This window comes from Canis lupus, chromosome 30 (assembly GCF_048164855.1).
Source record: "Canis lupus baileyi chromosome 30, mCanLup2.hap1, whole genome shotgun sequence".
Classification (NCBI taxonomy): domain Eukaryota; kingdom Metazoa; phylum Chordata; class Mammalia; order Carnivora; family Canidae; genus Canis; species Canis lupus.
The window spans coordinates 35,599,388-35,617,244 of record NC_132867.1 but is presented as its reverse complement, the minus strand read 5'-3'; the positions used below and the strand labels follow the sequence as shown (position 1 = coordinate 35,617,244).

The 17,857-nt window shown below is 44.3% G+C and overlaps 1 protein-coding gene across 2 annotated transcripts in view; it reads left to right on the top strand.

Annotated features, from left to right (window-relative positions):
* Positions 1-15,113: 15,113 nt before the first annotated feature.
* Positions 15,114-17,857, top strand: part of VPS26C (VPS26 endosomal protein sorting factor C) — a 44,893-nt gene continuing 42,149 nt past the window's right edge. For both annotated transcript variants that reach the window (XM_072806943.1, XM_072806945.1), the window contains exon 1: positions 15,114-15,272. In XM_072806943.1, coding sequence (XP_072663044.1) covers positions 15,216-15,272 — 57 coding nt within the window. In that variant the 5' untranslated portion in view covers positions 15,114-15,215. The remainder of the gene's footprint in view (positions 15,273-17,857) is intronic.

Here is a 17,857-nt window from a genome sequence, read left to right as displayed (position 1 = left end):
ACCTAACTACTACTAGTCTCATGTAGATCTTTGGAGTTAGGTAGCAAGGTCTCTGTGTAGTACTGAGACCAATGTTTCCTAAAAAAAAAAAAGAGGAAGAAAGCAAGAGAAACATTTAATTCATACAAATACCTTCCAGGAAAGAAGAACATGAAATGAAAATTCAATGATTCCAGAAATAAGCAGAGGACTTTTTCCTCCAGAACTTAAGAGTGTTCTGAATTGATCTACTGATTACCAGTGAATGGGTAATTGGAGTTCTTAGGGAATGGGGGTGTGGTGCTGGAGGAGATGCATCTCAGAGTAGAAACGAGGCACCAGGGCATGTAGAAGCAGGAAGGGGGGACGTTTCCCTGCTCTAACCATAAGTTTCATAGAGGCCATATGGGCACACCTGTTGGGAATGGGGTTTGGGTGAGACCTCATTGGGGACCCTGTCCCCTCATCTACAGGTAGAAGCCCTCTCACTCTCCTAACTCATACCCCTTCAATAATCAAATCAGATCGGGGCTAGGCCCTGTGATGTCTGCTCTTGGCCTACTTCTCTCTTCCTAGATTATTGCCATGGTTATCGTCCTGTCACTATTGTCTCTTGCTGAGATTTCTACAAACATCTCGTACCCGAGATGTTCAGTGAGATGCTCCCTCTCCAATACATTTTGCATATTGCAGCTGGAAGGATTCTTTCTAGAATGCAAAGCTGATCATCTCATGTTTAGGTTGAATTGTGTCCCTGCAAAAAAAAAAGATATGGAGGATCTCAGAATGCGACCCCAGGATCTCAGAATGCGGCCTTATTCACAGATAGGGTCTTTACAGAGGTGACCAAAGTAAGACAAGGTGATTAGAGGCCCTATAATAATAACTTTTTTCTGGCTACATTTGCTTAAATGTAGCCAGAATGTATGCAAAACAACCCCCCCCCCGCCAGAATGTATACTCTAGAATAAAGCTAATAGCTCTGAAAAGACTAGAACAAGATGATGTCAGGGAGGAAATTACGGAAATTGACTTGGTTTCCTGCCATTGCTCAGGAATGCCCAGGAACACGTCAGGGATGGGGCTCGTGGAGGTTTAAACATGATGGTGGCCTGCTCCCCACTCTGTCTCCATTACCAGTTGTAAGAGTGTACCCCTGGATTTTCCTGGAATTCCAGGAGGCCCCGGTGGCAAGGAGATATCAGATGCTACCACAACCCCGTAGGGAAGTTCCACATTCTTGGTTCACCCCACTGACCCTGACTGAGCAGGACAATGGCAGCACCCCCATGATGAAGGCGTCACTTTTGCATCCATTGGTTTGGCTTCTCTGTCATCAGAGCTCTTCTTGGTTTCCCTGGGCAGTTTCTATATTAATCCAGAACAGTTTCTATATTAATCCTCAATATACACTTAATCTGAAAATAGGTAAGGATTCTAGAATAGGGGATCCCTGGGTGGCGCAGCGGTTTGGCGCCCGCCTTTGGCCCAGGGCGCGATCCTGGAGACCCGGGATCGAATCCCACGTCAGGCTCCCGGTGCATGGAGCCTGCTTCTCCCTCTGCCTATGTCTCTGCCTCTCTCTCTCTCTCTGTATGACTATCATAAATAAATAATAATAAAAAAAATTAAAAAAAGGATTCTAGAGCAAAGGAATTGCTGGATAATGGTACAGAGGTCCACTTTTAAAATTCCAGTTATAAATCCACATGATCATAGCATCCACGCAAAGGACTAAGGGTCTAGCTTTCAGCAATATTTGTCGTCTGCTGTCCTAGGGATAGCTAGTAAACTGAACAGGCATTTTGCCAGGGACGTGAGGGGCATCTATGATTTGAAACTCACAATCAAATAAGAGAGATTGGTGGATGGATAAGTATGTGATAAAACAAACATAGCCAAGCGTTAATTCTTCTAGAATTGTTCTACGTGTTTGATAGATGTCTGTTCACTATATAATTTTTTTAAAGATTTTATTTATCTGAGAGAGAGAAAGGGAGGGAGTAAAAGAGAGAGAGCAGGAGCAGGGGGAGGGGCAGAGGGAGAGGGAGAAGCAGGCTCCCCGTGGAGCAGGGAATCCTATGTGGGGCTCGATCCCAGTACCCTGGGATCATGACTTAGGCCAAAGGCAGATGCTCAACTGCCTGAGCCACCCAGATGCCCCTAAAAAGTTTCTTTTTTTTTTAGTGGATTTACGCCTTAGAATTTTGAATGACTACAGCCCACAAAGTCTCAGGGCACGATGGCCCATCATGGCTATGCTGTAGGAAGTTTACAGGTTGCACATGGGCAGAGTCTCCATGGTAAATGACACCTCACATCATGGCAGATAAATAGAAAGCAAACAACACAACCCAGGAAAAGACCCATGTGGCACCACATCTTCATTTTACACAAGTTGAATTATGGGAAGGCTGTGAAAATGAAATTAACGTAAGGGATAAAATATGTGGTTTTAACAAAGTTCCTTTCCGGCACTGCCTTTTAATGCCGAAAGTGCTTATAATGTAGTATTTATGGATTTGCCTATTTGAAAGAGATTTAAAATGTCTCCCCTACAAACAGTAAGGATCTCCTGGAAGGAAGAACATCCAGAAATGAGTCAATTAATTGTATAGAACTTAAAACAGCTCTGCCTTCGACTTCAGTTAGGAACACCAATATATCCGTGGTTTGTTTCAGGTCATTTGAATTGGTTTCTGGCTCTTGCACTTGGAAGAATCCTGACTGGGCCCTTGTCAATTAATTGCTCTTCCCTCTTTTAAAATTGAATGGCAAATATATTTTTTAACTTTAATAAGAAATACTTTGGGATCCCTGGGTGGCGCAGCGGTTTAGCACCTGCCTTTGGCCCAGGGCGCGATCCTGGAGACCCGGGATCGAATCCCACGTCAGGCTCCCTGCATGGAGCCTGCTTCTCCCTCTGCCTATGTCTCTGCCTCTCTCTCTCTCTCTCTCTCTCTGTGTGACTATCATGAATAAATAAATAAAATCTTTTTTAAAAAGTGTGTTGTTTGACTTCCACATATTAAAAAAAAAAAAAGAAATACTTTAAAGTTGTTTTTTTTTTTCAGTAATCTCTACACCCAACATGGGGTTTGACCTCATAACCCTGAGATCTAGAGTCTCACACTCCACTAACTGAGCCAGCCAGGTGCCCCTTAATTTTAATAGTAAATACTTTATTTTTATTTTTTTAAGATTTTATTTATTTATCATGAGAGACAGAGAGAGAGAGGCAGAGACACAAGCAGAGGGAGAAGCAGGCTCCATGCAGGGAGCCCGACGCAGGACTCGATCCCAGGTCTCCAGGATCAGGCCCTGGGCTGAAGGCAGTGCTAAACCGCTGAGCCACCCAGGCTGCCCAATAGTAGTAAATACTTTAAATCTGATGGCAAATAATTTTGAAATCATGCATACCTGTGAGAAGAGCAAAGAACAAAAGGTACCCATGTCCTAAATATCCCAGTACAAGCACTGTTGATAGTTCAGGGGCATTTGTTTCTCTGTTAGGTTTTTTGTGCTTTTTGTCTGTTTAATTTAGAGACTTATGTCGCATGTATTTTGTTTATTTGTTTGCCTGTTTTTCGCAACAGTGATCATATATATAAAATTCTGTATTCTTTTTGAAGTTTGATTTTAACACAATCATTTTCTTTGTTTTTTTAAATTTTATTTATTCATTTGAGAGAGATCACAGAGCGAGAGGGAGAGGCAAATTCCCTCCTGAGCAGGGAGCCTGATGGGGGGCTCAATCCCAGGACCCTGAGATCACGACTGGAGCCAAAGGTCTACAGATGCTTAACCAACTGACCCATTCAGATGCCCCAACGCAATCATTTTCTAATGTTAGAATATGATCTTCATAACTATACAATTTAGTTTTGAAGTCAACTTATGGAAGTATAATTTATATAACAATATAATTTATAATTTTTATAGTAAAAGTATAATTTATATAAAATAAAACACTTCCAGGGTGCCTGGGTGGCACAGTCGTTTAAGTGTCCAATTCAGGTTATGATCTCAGGGTTGTGAGATCGAGCCCCACATTGGGCTCTGCGCTCAGCTCAGAGTTGGCTTAAGACTCCATCTCCCCTTGCCCCTCCACTCTGCTCTTTCTCTGACTCTCTCTCTAAAATAAATAAATAAATAAAATATTTTAAAAAATAAATAAGAAAAATAAAACACATCCACTGTATATATAAATATAGTTTTGCATTTTAATGCATGGATAACCTGTATCTGTACCTCCCTAATCAAGACATGGATTTTTCTATCACCTTAAATGTACTCTCCAGACCCTTGGCAGTCAGCACTACCATAGCCCACTCCCCCCAGGCCCCCCCAGCCACCTCTCAGACATCCACTCATCTGTTGTACATTATGGTTGATTAGTTTTGGGCAGCCCGGGTGGCTCAGAGGTTTAGTGCCGCCTTCAGTCCAGGGTGTGATCCTGGAGACCTGGGATCGAGTCCCAAGTCGGGCTCCCTGCATGGAGCCTGCTTCTTCCTCTGCCTGTGTCTCTGCCTCTCTCTCTCTCTGTGTCTTTCATGAATAAATAAATAAAATCTTTTAAAAATTGATTAGTTTTGCCTACTTGGAACCTACACACAAGTATATGGTATTTTTATGGTTGGTTTCTTTTGCTCAGTGTGTCTTCAGGAGTCGTCCATGCTATTGTATCAGTAGCTTGTTCCTTCATTTTGATAAGTAGTGCTTTATTGTTTGGATATACTACAGTTTGTTTATTAATTCACCGCTTGGAATAAATGAATTTGTGTTGTTTTCACTTTTTCTCTAGTGTGAATAATGCTACTTCCAACATGCAAGTAGAAGTCTTTGTGTGGACATATGTTTTTATTTTCTTGGGTAAACACTAGGAGTGAAAATGCTGAGCCATTTATTAATTGGGCTATTTGTCTTATTATTGGGTTTTAAGAGTTTTTTATATATTATTATATGTGTACTTAGTCAGATATGGGTTCTGCTAATATTTTCCACTATTGTGTTGTTAATACCTTTTTGTTTTCTTAGTGGTGTGGTTTTGACAGCAGAAGTATAATTTACCATTCTTTTTTTCATAATTTAGGAGTTTTATGTCTAGTCTAAGACTTTTTTGTCTACCCCACTGTCGGGAAGATCATCCCCTATGTGTTCTTTCAGAAACTTTATCCTCTTAGGCCTATGATCTATTCCAAGTTAATTTTTGTATAGGGTGTGAGGTAAGGGTTGAGGTTAATATTTTTTTCAGACCAATTCTTCATCATTTTGCAAATATCTAGTTGTTCCAAAACCATATGTTGAAGAGGTTTTCCTTTCCCCATCAAAATTACCATGGCACGTTTGTTGAAATTCATATGATTTGTTGACTACATATGTATGAGTTTATTTCTGGACTCCCTACTCTATTCCATTGATGTATTTCTTTATCTTTAAGACTTGATCATTGTTTTACATGAGGTCTTAAAGCCAAGCAGTGTAATTCCTCCAATTTTGTTCTTCTTTTTCAAAATTATATTTAGTATTCTAGGTCCTTTGTATTATCATATGGATTTTTTAATTAGTTTGTCCATCTTTAACAAAAGGCTACTGGAATTGTTGAATTAGGGTGGGAATGTTGCATTGGGTGGAAGAATGGACATCTTAATAATACTAGTGTTATATTCCATCAATCCACAAATTCTTTTATTTCTTTCAGCATAGCCATGTTTTTACTGACACATAATATCTCACTAAATTGGAGTCATAGTTTACCAAACCATGCTCATTTTGTCAATTAGCTCATTTCTACTTTTTCATTATTAATAATTTGCTGTGAATATCCTGGCCTTTAAAGTTGGGGTTTTCTTGTTTTGTTTTTCAAATTTTGGGGTTTCTTTTGGATTTTGTTTTTTTAAGATTTTATTTATTTATTCCTGAAAGACACACAGAGAGAGGTAGAGACATAGGCAGAGAGAGAAGAAGGCTTTCTGTAGGGAGCCTGTTGTGGGACTGCATCCGGGACCCTGGGACCACACCCTGAGCCAAAGGCAGATGCTCAGCCACTGAGTCACCTAGGCATCCCTAGGGTTATTTTCTTGAGATAGATTTATAGCGGTTAAATTAGTGGGTCAAAGAATATAAATATTTTAAAGGCTTTGGTATGTATTACCAATTTTTTTCCTGTCTATAGTGTACCATTCACATTGCTAACATCACTGAATGAATACCCAGCCAGTACTAAGTATCTTGCTAATTTAACCTGTGAAATAGAAGATTCTTACTAGAATTTCTTTGCTTTTTATTGAAGTGAAACATTTTTCCATACATCTGCTCACTTTTCAATTCTGTCTTTTGCAAATGTTATTCATGTCCTGTGTCTTAGAGTTCTTCTTATAGATTTGAATGTTATCCCTGCTGGTAGTCAGAATTCTGAGAATTACCCCCAATGACCTTCATCCTTGTATGATCCCCTCCATTTTGAGGGCGGGTGGAAGCTGTGTATATGATGAAATATCACTCCCGAGATTATGTTACTTTAAATGGCATGGCTAACTTTAAAATAGGGAGATTTTCCAGGTTGTCCTAGTCTAGTCTCATAGCCTTTTATTTATTTACTTATTTTTTAAAGAGTTTATTTATTTATTCATGAGAGACACAGAGAAAGAGGCAGAGACAGAGGCAGAGGGAGAAGCAGGCTCCCTGTGGGGAGCTGGATGCTCACAACCTGAACCAAAGGCACATGCTCAACCACTGAGCCACCCGGGTACCCCGGTTCTTTCTTTTTTATTATGAGTTTTCTCCCTTCGTGTATAGTAAAAATGTATGTATATTGAATTTATTATTTGTTTTCCTTTGTGATATTATCCCATCAGTCAATCTCCAGTTAGAATGTCTTTCCAAATCTACCAGAAAAAAACCCACAGAAGTTTTTAAAGTTAGATTACATTTTCTCGCTCTTTTAGGTGGTTTAATTTTTTAAATTGAAATGGCTTTTTATTTAATAAAACACATAATTCCAAAGTCAAAATCATGTGGCATAGAACATTCAAGAAGTCTATCTTCCATCGTTGCATCCCATCCCACCCCTACCCCATTCTATCTTTTCTTTTTAGGTAGATCATCTATTGCTGCATCACAAACCATCACAAAACTTAGTGGCTTGAAACAATAGCCATTTTATTATTTCTCACAGTTCTGTTGGTTGATCGAAGCTCAGCTAAGTGGTACTTTGTGGTACTTGCCTTGTGTCATTCATCTGACTGTGGTTAGATGGCAGGAGAGGTGGAATGTCCAGAATGGCTGCATTCATGTGACGGGTCCTTGGAGTGGTCAGCAAGAAGGCTGGTCTTAGTGGGAGGGAAGCTGACACTCTTTCCATCTGTATCATCAAGGCCTCTGCCTTGCAGCCCCTCAACGCAGTCTCTCCACCAGGGTCTTAGGGTTCCTTACATGATTCTCAGAGATACAAAAAATACAAAAGCATAAGTTGCCAGGCCTTTTGAACGCTCCCCATATGCTATTTGTTAAAGTGAGTCACATGTGCTAATATCTGTATAACATGGCCCAGGCCCCTCACTTCCCCAGTTGCTCATTTCTCGTTGGGATTCTTTTCCTGGTTATTCTCGCATATCTGTTTTTCCAAATAAACTTTATAATTAACCTGCCTGGCTCTGGGAATAAAGAGAAGATGATATTCCTATTGGCATTGCTTTAAATTGATCAATTAAGTAGGGGAGAATGAACATTTTGGTGATGTTGAACCTTCTTATCCAAGAACATGGTATGCTTTTCCTTCCTTTCAAAGTTGCTGTCCTGTCTTCCACAAGACTTCATAGTGTTTCTCAACTTTTTCGCATTTCCCATCCAATCTATGTCTACCTTGTTCCATTACGTCCTAAACTTTTTAATCTCAGTGGGTTTTCTGGGCGGTGGGGCATGGGGGTTTATGGTGTGACAGCAAAATCTAAATTAATTTTTCTTCTAAGTATCAATCAAGCCATTAAATCTAACATCACTTACTGAATAATCCTCTATTCTTTACATATTTATGATATATTTTACCATTTACTAAAATCTCATATACCAACAAATTGGAATCTGTTCTGAGCTACTCTGTCCAATTGATCTTATGCCAAAATGATGCTATTTTAACTATTTAGCTTTACTATGTCTTATGCCTACTAGAGCTCTTTTCCCTACAATTAACTTTTTAAAAAGATATATCAATTCCATTATTTTCTTAAGAAAAATTTTCCCTACATTCCCTCGTTAAAAATTACATATAGTTAAGCCTAAAATTAATTTTGAAAGACTGGACATTTAAAAAATTTTAGATTTCCTGATTGGAAATACTGTACATCTCTCCATTTTTCATATTTTATATTTCTCAAGTCAGCCTTATAGTTTTATTCATGTAACTCGAACATATGTTACATTCAAACTGCTCTGAGTATTTCATATTTTTATTGCCATTGAACATACAATCCTTATTTTCAAAACAGTTACTACTGTTAAATAGAAATGCCTATTGATTTTAGTATATGTAGCTGTTTTAAAATCTACAGGCACAACACATAAATGGTCAAAAAAATAACAGTCTTCGTTTCTCTGTAGATTAATCCAATTTAGCTCTCCAGCAACCATTTCTGCTGGGGTGGGGGTGGGGGAATCAATGTTACTATTTAGTGGGAACTCAGTTGATAGTGTATTATATTCTCTTTTCACACGCCCATTCTCTTTCTTGCCTTCTCCCTGAAATATTCTATCTGGGTTGGGGAGAGGTATATGGTTTAAAAATGCCACATGTCTTGGCCAGTATCTCAGCCCGAGCAGTTTACAGTCCTGTCCCAGCTCAGCAACATCATGCTGGGGGTGAGGGGTCACTAGATTAAGCCTGAGCTCTCCCCATTGCTGACTCAGCCCTCAACTCACTCTTGCAGGGTCTTCTAATCCTCTGCTTTTTCCCTCCGGCTCTCTGTTTTTTGTTTGTTTGTTTGTTTTGTTTTTTTCCTGTCCTTTTCTATATCCTGGCTCATCCCCATCCTCAACTGGGATGGTGACTCCAGAGGACAGGCAGCCAGACCCTACCCCAAGATGTACTTCACTCTGTTCTCTTTTTGTGCCTTTTTCTCAAGATCAGACACATTTTGTGTCTTGGGCAAAGCGCTCTTTATCACACATTTTGCGATCTAGGGCATAAATTTGATGGAGGGAGAGTTGGGGAGATACCTGCTAGGAATTACAAAGGATAAAAAAAATACCTTGGCTAATATTTCAACAGTATTGTCTCCTATTACGGAATTGAAACATACAGAAAAGCACAGAGAGTAGTATAGTAAAGTTCTGTGTCCTCATCACTCAACTTCAGGAATTATCAACATCTCTCACCTATGGCCCTGTCCCAACCACACCTTCTCTCTTTTTTTTTTCTTCCCTTCCTCCTGGAGTTAATTTAAAGCAAATTCCACACATCATGACATTTTACTGTGGCCGAATATTTAGTCTTTGCTAATAATTTTACAGAGGATTCTTTCTTCGGTGTATCCCACAGGCTTTGTATGAAGCATTCACATTTCCTTATTTTTAGTTGGTTACTGTATCTTTTTAAAAAGATCTTATTTATTTATTCATGAGAGACACACAGAGACAGGCAGAGGGAGACGCAGGCTCCCTGCAGGGAGTCCAATGTGGGACTCGATCCCAGTACTCTGGGATCATGACCTGAGCCAAAGGCAGACGCTCAGCCGCTGAGCTACCCAGGCGTCCCGGTTACTGTATTTTTATTTGCTCCTTGATCTAATGTATTTGGGAGAGTTTGTCTAAATTTATAAATAGAAAAATTTGGGTGGTTAAAGGATCTGGACTGTACTTAACTAATTGAATATGAGATTTTCTTTGTGGCATAGAATGCAATCAATGCTTATAGATGCATATAGACACTTGAAAAGGTGAATCCCTTGTGATTCCATTGTATGTAATTGTACCTCTTAATTACTTTGTTAAAATCCCTTATGCCTTTATTGCTTATGCATTCAATCTCTGACAGACTGTTTTGAGTTAAAATCTTCTACTAACTGCATCTACTGTCTATTTATCTAAATATTTTTGTCGTATATATAGGTGATGGGTTAAATTGTGTCCCCACCAAATTCATATGATGAAATCCTAACCCCCACTACCTCAGAATGTGACTGTAATTGGAAATAGGGGGATCCCCGGGTGGTGCAGCGGTTTGGCGCCTGCCTTTGGCCCAGGGCGCGATCCTGGAGTCCCGGGATCGAATCCCATGTCGGGCTTCCGGTGTATGGAGCCTGCTTCTCCCTCTACCTGTGTGTCTGCCTCTCTCTCTCTCTCTCTGTGACTATCATAAATTAAGGAAATAGGGTCTTTACAGAGGTAATCAAGTCAATATGAGCCCTACTCCAATATGACATGTCCTTAGAAAAAGGGAGCTCTTGGAGAGAGATGTCCATGCAGGGAGAACGTGATGTGATAATGAAGACACATGAAGGCAAAGAGAAGAGTTGCAGAAGAAGACAGCCACCTGCAAGCCAAGGAGAGAGGATAGGAGCAGAACCTTCCCTCGCAGCCCTTGAGAGGAACTAACCCTACTGACATCTTGTTTTCAGACCTCAAAGTCTCCAGAACCAGATACGAGAGAACCATGTTTGTTCTCAGCTACTCTATTTGCAGTTCTTTGTGATGGCAGCTCCAGTAAGCTAATATACCATACAACTCTCCTATGGCTTTCATGGTGTGTCTTTGCTATCAGTTTCTATAAAATCGCCTTTGATTACAAGTTGTACCCCTGCTCGATTTTTACATTTGATTGGCAGTGCTTTGCCCAGTCTTTTCATGGAGACCCTGTGTTCCTTTGCACTAAGCCCAGACATTTGTTGTGTGCACATATGTAGCATGTGATTGGTGACTGGACACGTGAGCTCTGGATGAAAATGGGTGGCTGCCATTTAGTTGCTACATAGCTTTGGGTGGGTCCACTAATCCTTCTGTGCCTCAGTTTTTCCCTTTTGTAAGGTGAGGGAATTGTAATTCTCCTTATAAGGATCGAACAAATTAAAATATTTAAAGTGCTTAGCACAGTGCCTGGTCCACGGCAAGTATGTGACATATATGTGAGTCATCATGAGTCCTGTCAACTTTATAATGAAGGTACTGGGATCATTTTACAGAGGCTTAGAGAAGTTAAGTCAGGAAGCTGGTGTGACAGGATTGTTGAAGGCTGGGTTGCCAGGGCGCAGGTCCTGAGATGGAGATTAATGTGCAGGAAGTATATAAAGGGGTACTCTCCAGATCAACAGGTGTGGGGATGGAGGTGAAGCAAGGAGGATTGGGTTGGGCAGTAGGAGAAGTTTACTTGTGATGCTATCACAGCAAAGGCTCCAGCCAATGGGAATAAAGTGCTTTAAAATATGTCCACAAATTTTTGATGCTCAGTTCCAAAGGTTGGTCCAAATTCCCCTTCCCTTGAGTGTGGGCTGAAGTTAGTGACTCTCTTCTAACCAACAGAAGAAAAGTAAATGTGAGAGTTCAGAGCCTAGGTCATAGAAGGCTCTACAGCTCTGTTTGCGCTCCCTGTGGGACTGCCTGGCCTGGGAGAAGTTAGCTCTCAAGCAGCCTGTGAAGAGTCTCAAGCAGCCTGTGGACAGTGCATGTGGTAAGGAATCGAGGGCTCCAGCCCACAGCCACATTAGGGCGTCATCTTGGAAGTAGATCCTGCAGCCCCAGCCAGTCTTCAGATGACTGTGGCTTTGCCTAACATCTTGGCTGCGACCACCTGAGACCTTGAGCCAAAATGACCCAGTGAAGCTCCTCCTGAGTTCCTCACTCACATACGCTTTGAGATCAAAAATATTTGTTGTGTTAACTACTAATTGTTGAAGGTAATTTGTTATGCAGCTAATATAGGGAGATGCCTTGTCCTTCAGAGTTGTTCCAAGCTGAGGTGAGGGGAAGAGGTATTCATATCCTAAATGGACTCATCATTGATACGGGCTGTCCCCCAAATCTCCCCTGCCCCTCTCAGAGGACCATAACTTTGGGCAAAGCAGTATTCTTCAGCTAAGTGAAGGTTTTGAAGACTGAACTGACAGCTCTTGAAAGCAATACTCTCAGCAGCTCAAGAACATGTCCCTCAGTCCTAAAAAGTCTGGGCTGAGCATCACAGCCTCCACTGAAAGATGTTTAGTGGGACCTCGCCTCCTGTCCCAGAATGGGCATTAGGCTCACAGCTGAACCATAGTGCCCTATCTTCTAGTGAAAGATGCCTACAATTGGAGCCAGACACTTTCCCCAGGGCTTGATAAAAAGCTGCAGATCAAGTTCTGCTTCCACCAAATACTTCCCCAGTCTTCTCTATCTCATTCTATATATGGAGGGAGAAGAAAGAATGAAAGGAGGTAGTTGGCCTTGTGGAGAGTGCAATGTTTCTGGAGGGAAGTGATATAAAGGGGGAGGCTGCAGGGTAACCTGTCCTTGGTATTGGTTGGGTCTACTGGAGGGTGAGGCTGTTTTTCCATTCACTCCTTGCAAATCTGTCTGGTCAGCATTCTTGCTGATTTATTCCCGTCTCTATTTCCGTCTCTATTTCCGGAAGGAGCAAGAAGACTGAAGAGAGACAGTTGGGTGGAGAGGAGAGGCCTTGGGGCAGCTTCTAGTTCAGCCCTTTTGTGTGATATGGATGTGTGTTTCTCATGAGTCACGTGAACTCCGTGAAGACAAATGGTCTTGAGCTGCCTTGATGAACCCTCACCAAGAGGCTGAGTGCCCTAGTGGGTGCTGGCAGGGGGGTGATGGAAAAGATTAAGCTGGAAATAGATCTCCCATGGAAATGTATGGAAGGGAGAAGGCCCACAATGTCTTCTCCTATGTACCCCCTTGAAAGGAGTTTCAAGCATAGACCAGTTACCCAGACAAAAAGGAATCAAGAGAGAATTTGGCAGTGGCCAGATAAGCGATGCTTGTCTCAACACAGAAGCAAGGCCTGGAGAGGATGTTGAAGAAGTGTCGGAGAGCCAGAAAAGTGACTCCCACCTTCCCACCCCCACTAAGGATCTGGTGTCCCACTCAGGTCATGAGACTGACACTTTGACATGGTCTGATTTTTAGTAACTGAAATTGACCAGATAGGGGTATGGCCTCAGGTGCTACTTAGGGATGGGAAAGATTCAAAAGAGAACAATTGGTGGGGATCCCTGGACGGCTCAGCGTGGCTCAGCGGTTTAGTGCCTGCCTTTGGCCCACGGCGCAGTCCTGGAGTCTCAGGATTGAATCCCACATCCGTCTCCCTGCATGGAACCTGCTTTTCCCACTGCCTGTGTCTCTGCCTCTCTCATGAATAAATAAATAGAATCTTTAAAAAAAGAGAGAGAGAGAGAGAGAGAGAGAGAACGATTGGAGAAAAATGGACTGCTTCATGTTTGGAAGCCATCACACAGAGAGGGCAGATTAGTGATCATTGCTGCAGCTAAAGCTCTCTGCTCTACACCAATATTCCATAAAGATGGTGTACAACCCACAAAGATGAGAACCGCAGGCCCTACCTGACCTCAAGGAACAAGAAATGCTCGGCTGTAAAATAAATATAAAGCAGGTTGGCTGAGCAAACGAGTCTAGAATGGGGATTCTTGTGTGAGATGTTTCTCTTCCTGCTTCCCTTCGTGGTCTACCGTGATTGGTATTTTACCAGTTGGAAATGATGGGGGAAGTCTGGTGGAGAGGGATTCATTTCCTGGAATTGCAAATAGACTAGACTGTGATTATTAAATCCCTGATGGATTGTTTTAGAATTGCCAGAGTTTGAGTTGCAGGAAGACATCCTGGGGAGACTGAAGCCCTGAGGGCAGAGAGGAGCTGAAACCCGAGACCTGAATATTGGGAAACACCACCTTGTGACACCCTTCGAGAGCAATTGTAGCTATAGCACCATCACTGTCCTCCTATCAGATGCCTTCAATTCTCAAGAGGGAGGCACCAGTGACAACTGATTCATGAAACTGTTTTATATGGGAAAAAAAATTTTTTTTAAAGACTTCATTTATTTATTCACGAGAGACACAGAGAGAGGGAGAAGCAAGGCTCCCTGCGGGGAGGCAGGTGGGAGACTCCATCCCCAGGACCCCGGGTCACGCCCGGAGCCGAAGGCAGATGCTCAACCACTGAGCCACCTGGGGAGCCCCTTACAGCAAATTTCCAATATAACCCTAAAAGTGATGCATTTTAAAAAACAGACCTCAGAACTAAGGAATTTATTTTTATTTTTTTTAATTGGCGCTCAAGAACTAAGGAATTTAAAAACAAAAGCACTTCTTCGCTGCACTACCGGTTACCAAAATTACGAAACGTCAGCCTTCTGCGTGGTGGCAAAGCCCTGGTTTAAAACCCCTACAAGGAGCCTGATGACGCTCGAGGCAGTGCGTTCCCTAACTGCGCGGCTGCCCTGCCTGCAGGCACCTGCCCCCCGAGGCCAAGCCCCGACCGTCGGCGCCGGCGGGGAAGCACAAGGACACCGGGCAGCTCCGCGCGCCGCCGGCCTTCTGCGCCTGCGCGCCGCGCCAGCCCGCAGCCTGCGCTCCCTCATGAATATTCAGCACCCGCTCCAGGGCGCGCGCCGGGGGAGTACCCACAAGCCTCCGCGGCCCCGCCGCTCCGAGCCGGGCGAGGTCACCCGGCACTCCCCGAGTCCTGGGCCCTCGGCCCGGCGGCGGCAGCGCGGGGCCCGGGGAGGGGACGCCGGCCCTCAGAAGCCCCGGAAGAGACTGGGGAGATGGCGAGAGGAAGGAGTGCTGGGGCGGGAACGCGGCCCCCCAGTTACCGCCGCCTCTTCGCCAACTCCTTCGCGCGCTGCCTGACGGGAGCCTCCCCTTCCCGGCACAGGCAGGGCCCGCGCGACGCGGCCTCGGCCCCGCCCCCCGCCGCGGGGCACGCCGGGAGAGAGCCGTTTTCCGCCCCCCCCCCCTCAGTAAACAAGAAAGGGGAGGGTATTTCCGGTGTTAAGACAGTCTTCGCGGAAAGGGTGGGGCCGGCGTGGCCCCGCCCCTCACGCCCGGCAGGGGCGGGGCGAAGAGTGACAGCGTCTCGCTCCGCGCGGAGGCCCGCCCCGGCACCGGAAGAAGGAAGGCGGAGGGTGGGGGGCGGGGAGAAGGAGGCGGGGCCCGGCTCGGAGGGGCGGGGCGAGTCGCCGTCCCCGCGGGTCACGCGCGGCCGGAAGTGGCGCCCGCCGCGGAGTGATCGAAATGGGCACGTCCCTGGACATTAAGATTAAGAGAGCGAACAAGGTGTATCACGCCGGGGTAAGTAGGGAGGGCGGGCCTGCAGGTGCGTCTTGGGGACACTCGGGGGGGGGGGTCGGGGGGCGGGGCAGAGCGCTCCGCCAGGTGCGGCCGCGCCAGGTGCGCCCCGCCGCGCAGACGAGGGAGGGCCGAGGGCCGAGGGCCGAGGGCCGAGGGGCGGGCGCCTGAGCCGCACCGTCCACCGTCCGGCCCCTCGAGCCCCCGCCCGGCCCCGGCCCCGGGCCCCCGGCCTGACTGTCCGCTGAGGGCGGAGGAGCGCGGCGCCCACAAGCCCACCTCCGGCCTGACTGCCGAGGCCTCCAGGAACCCGCCTGGGCCCCGGTCAGCTCTGACACCACGCGAAACTCAACTCCTTCCTCCGGTTTCATTCTCTTGAGCGATCGGCAGAAGTGATCGTATTAAAAAATGCAAGTACAAAAAAAAAAAAAAATAAAACTCTTAACGGCATCAGCAAGTTTTGGGCCCCTCGCCAGTCAGTTACCCTCCTCCGGCCTCAGTTTCCTTGTTTGCAAAACGAGGATGATTTGAGGTTCCTGTAGCTCAGCCCTACTGTGTATCAGAATCAAGCCCCCTGGGAATTTTAAAGTATGATTGCACACTGGGGGATAAAGTTGAGGGTGGTGGTTGGTCCCATAAATGCAGAGCAGTGTCAAAAGGGATTGAATAGGGAGGGCAGACCGGGTGGCTCAGTGGTTTAGCAGCTGCCTTGACCCATGTTTCATTTACCCATTTGTCTGTTGATGGACAAATGAATTGTTTTCACTTTTTGGCTTAAATGGATAAGGCTACTGTGAACCTTCTAGTGCAAGTTTTTGTGTGAACATAGGTTTTCATTTCTCTTGGATATATACAGAGGAATGGAATCGCTGGGTGATATACTTTTATGTTTAACTTTTTTTTTTTTTTTTTTTTTTTTTGAGAGACAACGCAGGTATAGGAGCTGGGGTGGGAGATGGGAAGGGCAAAGGGAGAGAGAGAATCTTAAGCAAGCTTCTTGCCCAGTGCAGACAGCCTGACTTGGGGCTCTTTCTCACCACCCTGAGATCATGAACTGAGGTGAAATCAGGAGTCAGACACTTAACCAACTGAGTCACCTAGGCACCCCACTATGTTTAACTTTTTGAAGACCCACCAAACCGTTTTCCAAAGCACCTGCCCTGCTCTACATTCCACCAGCAGTGTACAAGGATTCTAGCTTCCTTTCTACTTTGTATTCTCCTAACTTTTCTATAGCTTGGACATTGAAAATAAGAATTGGGGGAGGCAGTGATAGGAGACTATATACATTTTGCTTTAGTAATTACTTTTTTTTTTTTTTTTTTTAAGATTTTATTCATGAGAGACAGAGAGGCAGAGACCCAGGCAGAGGGAGAAGCAGGGTCCATGCAGGGAGCCTGATGTGGGATTAGATCCCAGGACTCCAGGATCACGCCCTGGGCCGAAGGCAGGTCCTAAACCGCTGAGCCACCCAGGGATCCCTCTTTTTTTTTTTTTTTTTAAATAAAGATTTTATTTATTCATGAGAGACATGGAGAGAAGCAGAGACACAGGCAGAGGGAGAAGCAGGCTCCATGCTGGAACCTGATGTGGGACTTGATCCCAGGGACTCCAGGATCATGCCTAAAACTGCTGAGCCACCCAGGCGTCCCAATAATTACTATTTCATCAAAAGATCAACACGTTCCATTCAGAGATGTTGTTCCAGCTGAGATGTTTTCTGTGGTTTTAAATAATTGGTACAAGGAATGAAAAGTACATTTAGAAAAGCTGCAAGAACGTAAATGGAAATGGTAACATTGGCCCAGCTGGAAGACTTACACATAGAGGACCAGTCCTCGTGGTCGGCAGAGTTGAAGGTGCTGTCAACTTTGCCCAAGCAGTACACATCCCTTGGTGCCATTAACGGGAACAGAATCTGCAGTTGCTGGCTTATGGCAGTGTTTCTTAATCTCGTGTTGGGAGACCTTAGGTGATGATTATAAAAGAAAAATCAGGGTAACTTCTAAACAGATGGTTGCTATGTATTTTCTTTAGAAGCCAAAAAAAAAAAAAAGTCACAAAACCAATAAGTAATCAACAAAATTATATATTTGGACATATATGCCTGTGACTCAGGTGTTAGTCTCTGATCTGTGATTCAGGATAGAGGGAGTAGGTGGCCAGCGCTGGCACAGTGACAGGACCCTTGCCGTCCAGTTGCTTGATGGCTCAGTGCCCGTGGACGGAGTGTGTTTCAAGCATAGTTTGCACCATGGTTGTGCGAGGGGTGGCCTGTTTTTCCCAGTCTCCCCACTCTTACTGGCTGCAAGTGGAACTAATAACATACAAGTTAGCAGTTTTCTCTGTACATCTCAGCAGCATTGGTAAAGATTCCGTTACTAGGGACCTGACTTCTCAGTGGGTTGCCAGAGCGCAGGACCTGTAATTGTCATAGTTCGTTCGATGTGGGGCTGCCACCCACGTTAGCCTGATCCTTGGTCACAAGTTAGTGTCGTTCACGCAAACATGTTTGCCTCTGTAGCTCCATAAAGCATCCTTTCTTGTGCTCAGAAGTACTTGGGAAGCACTGGGGTAGAGTTTCATCA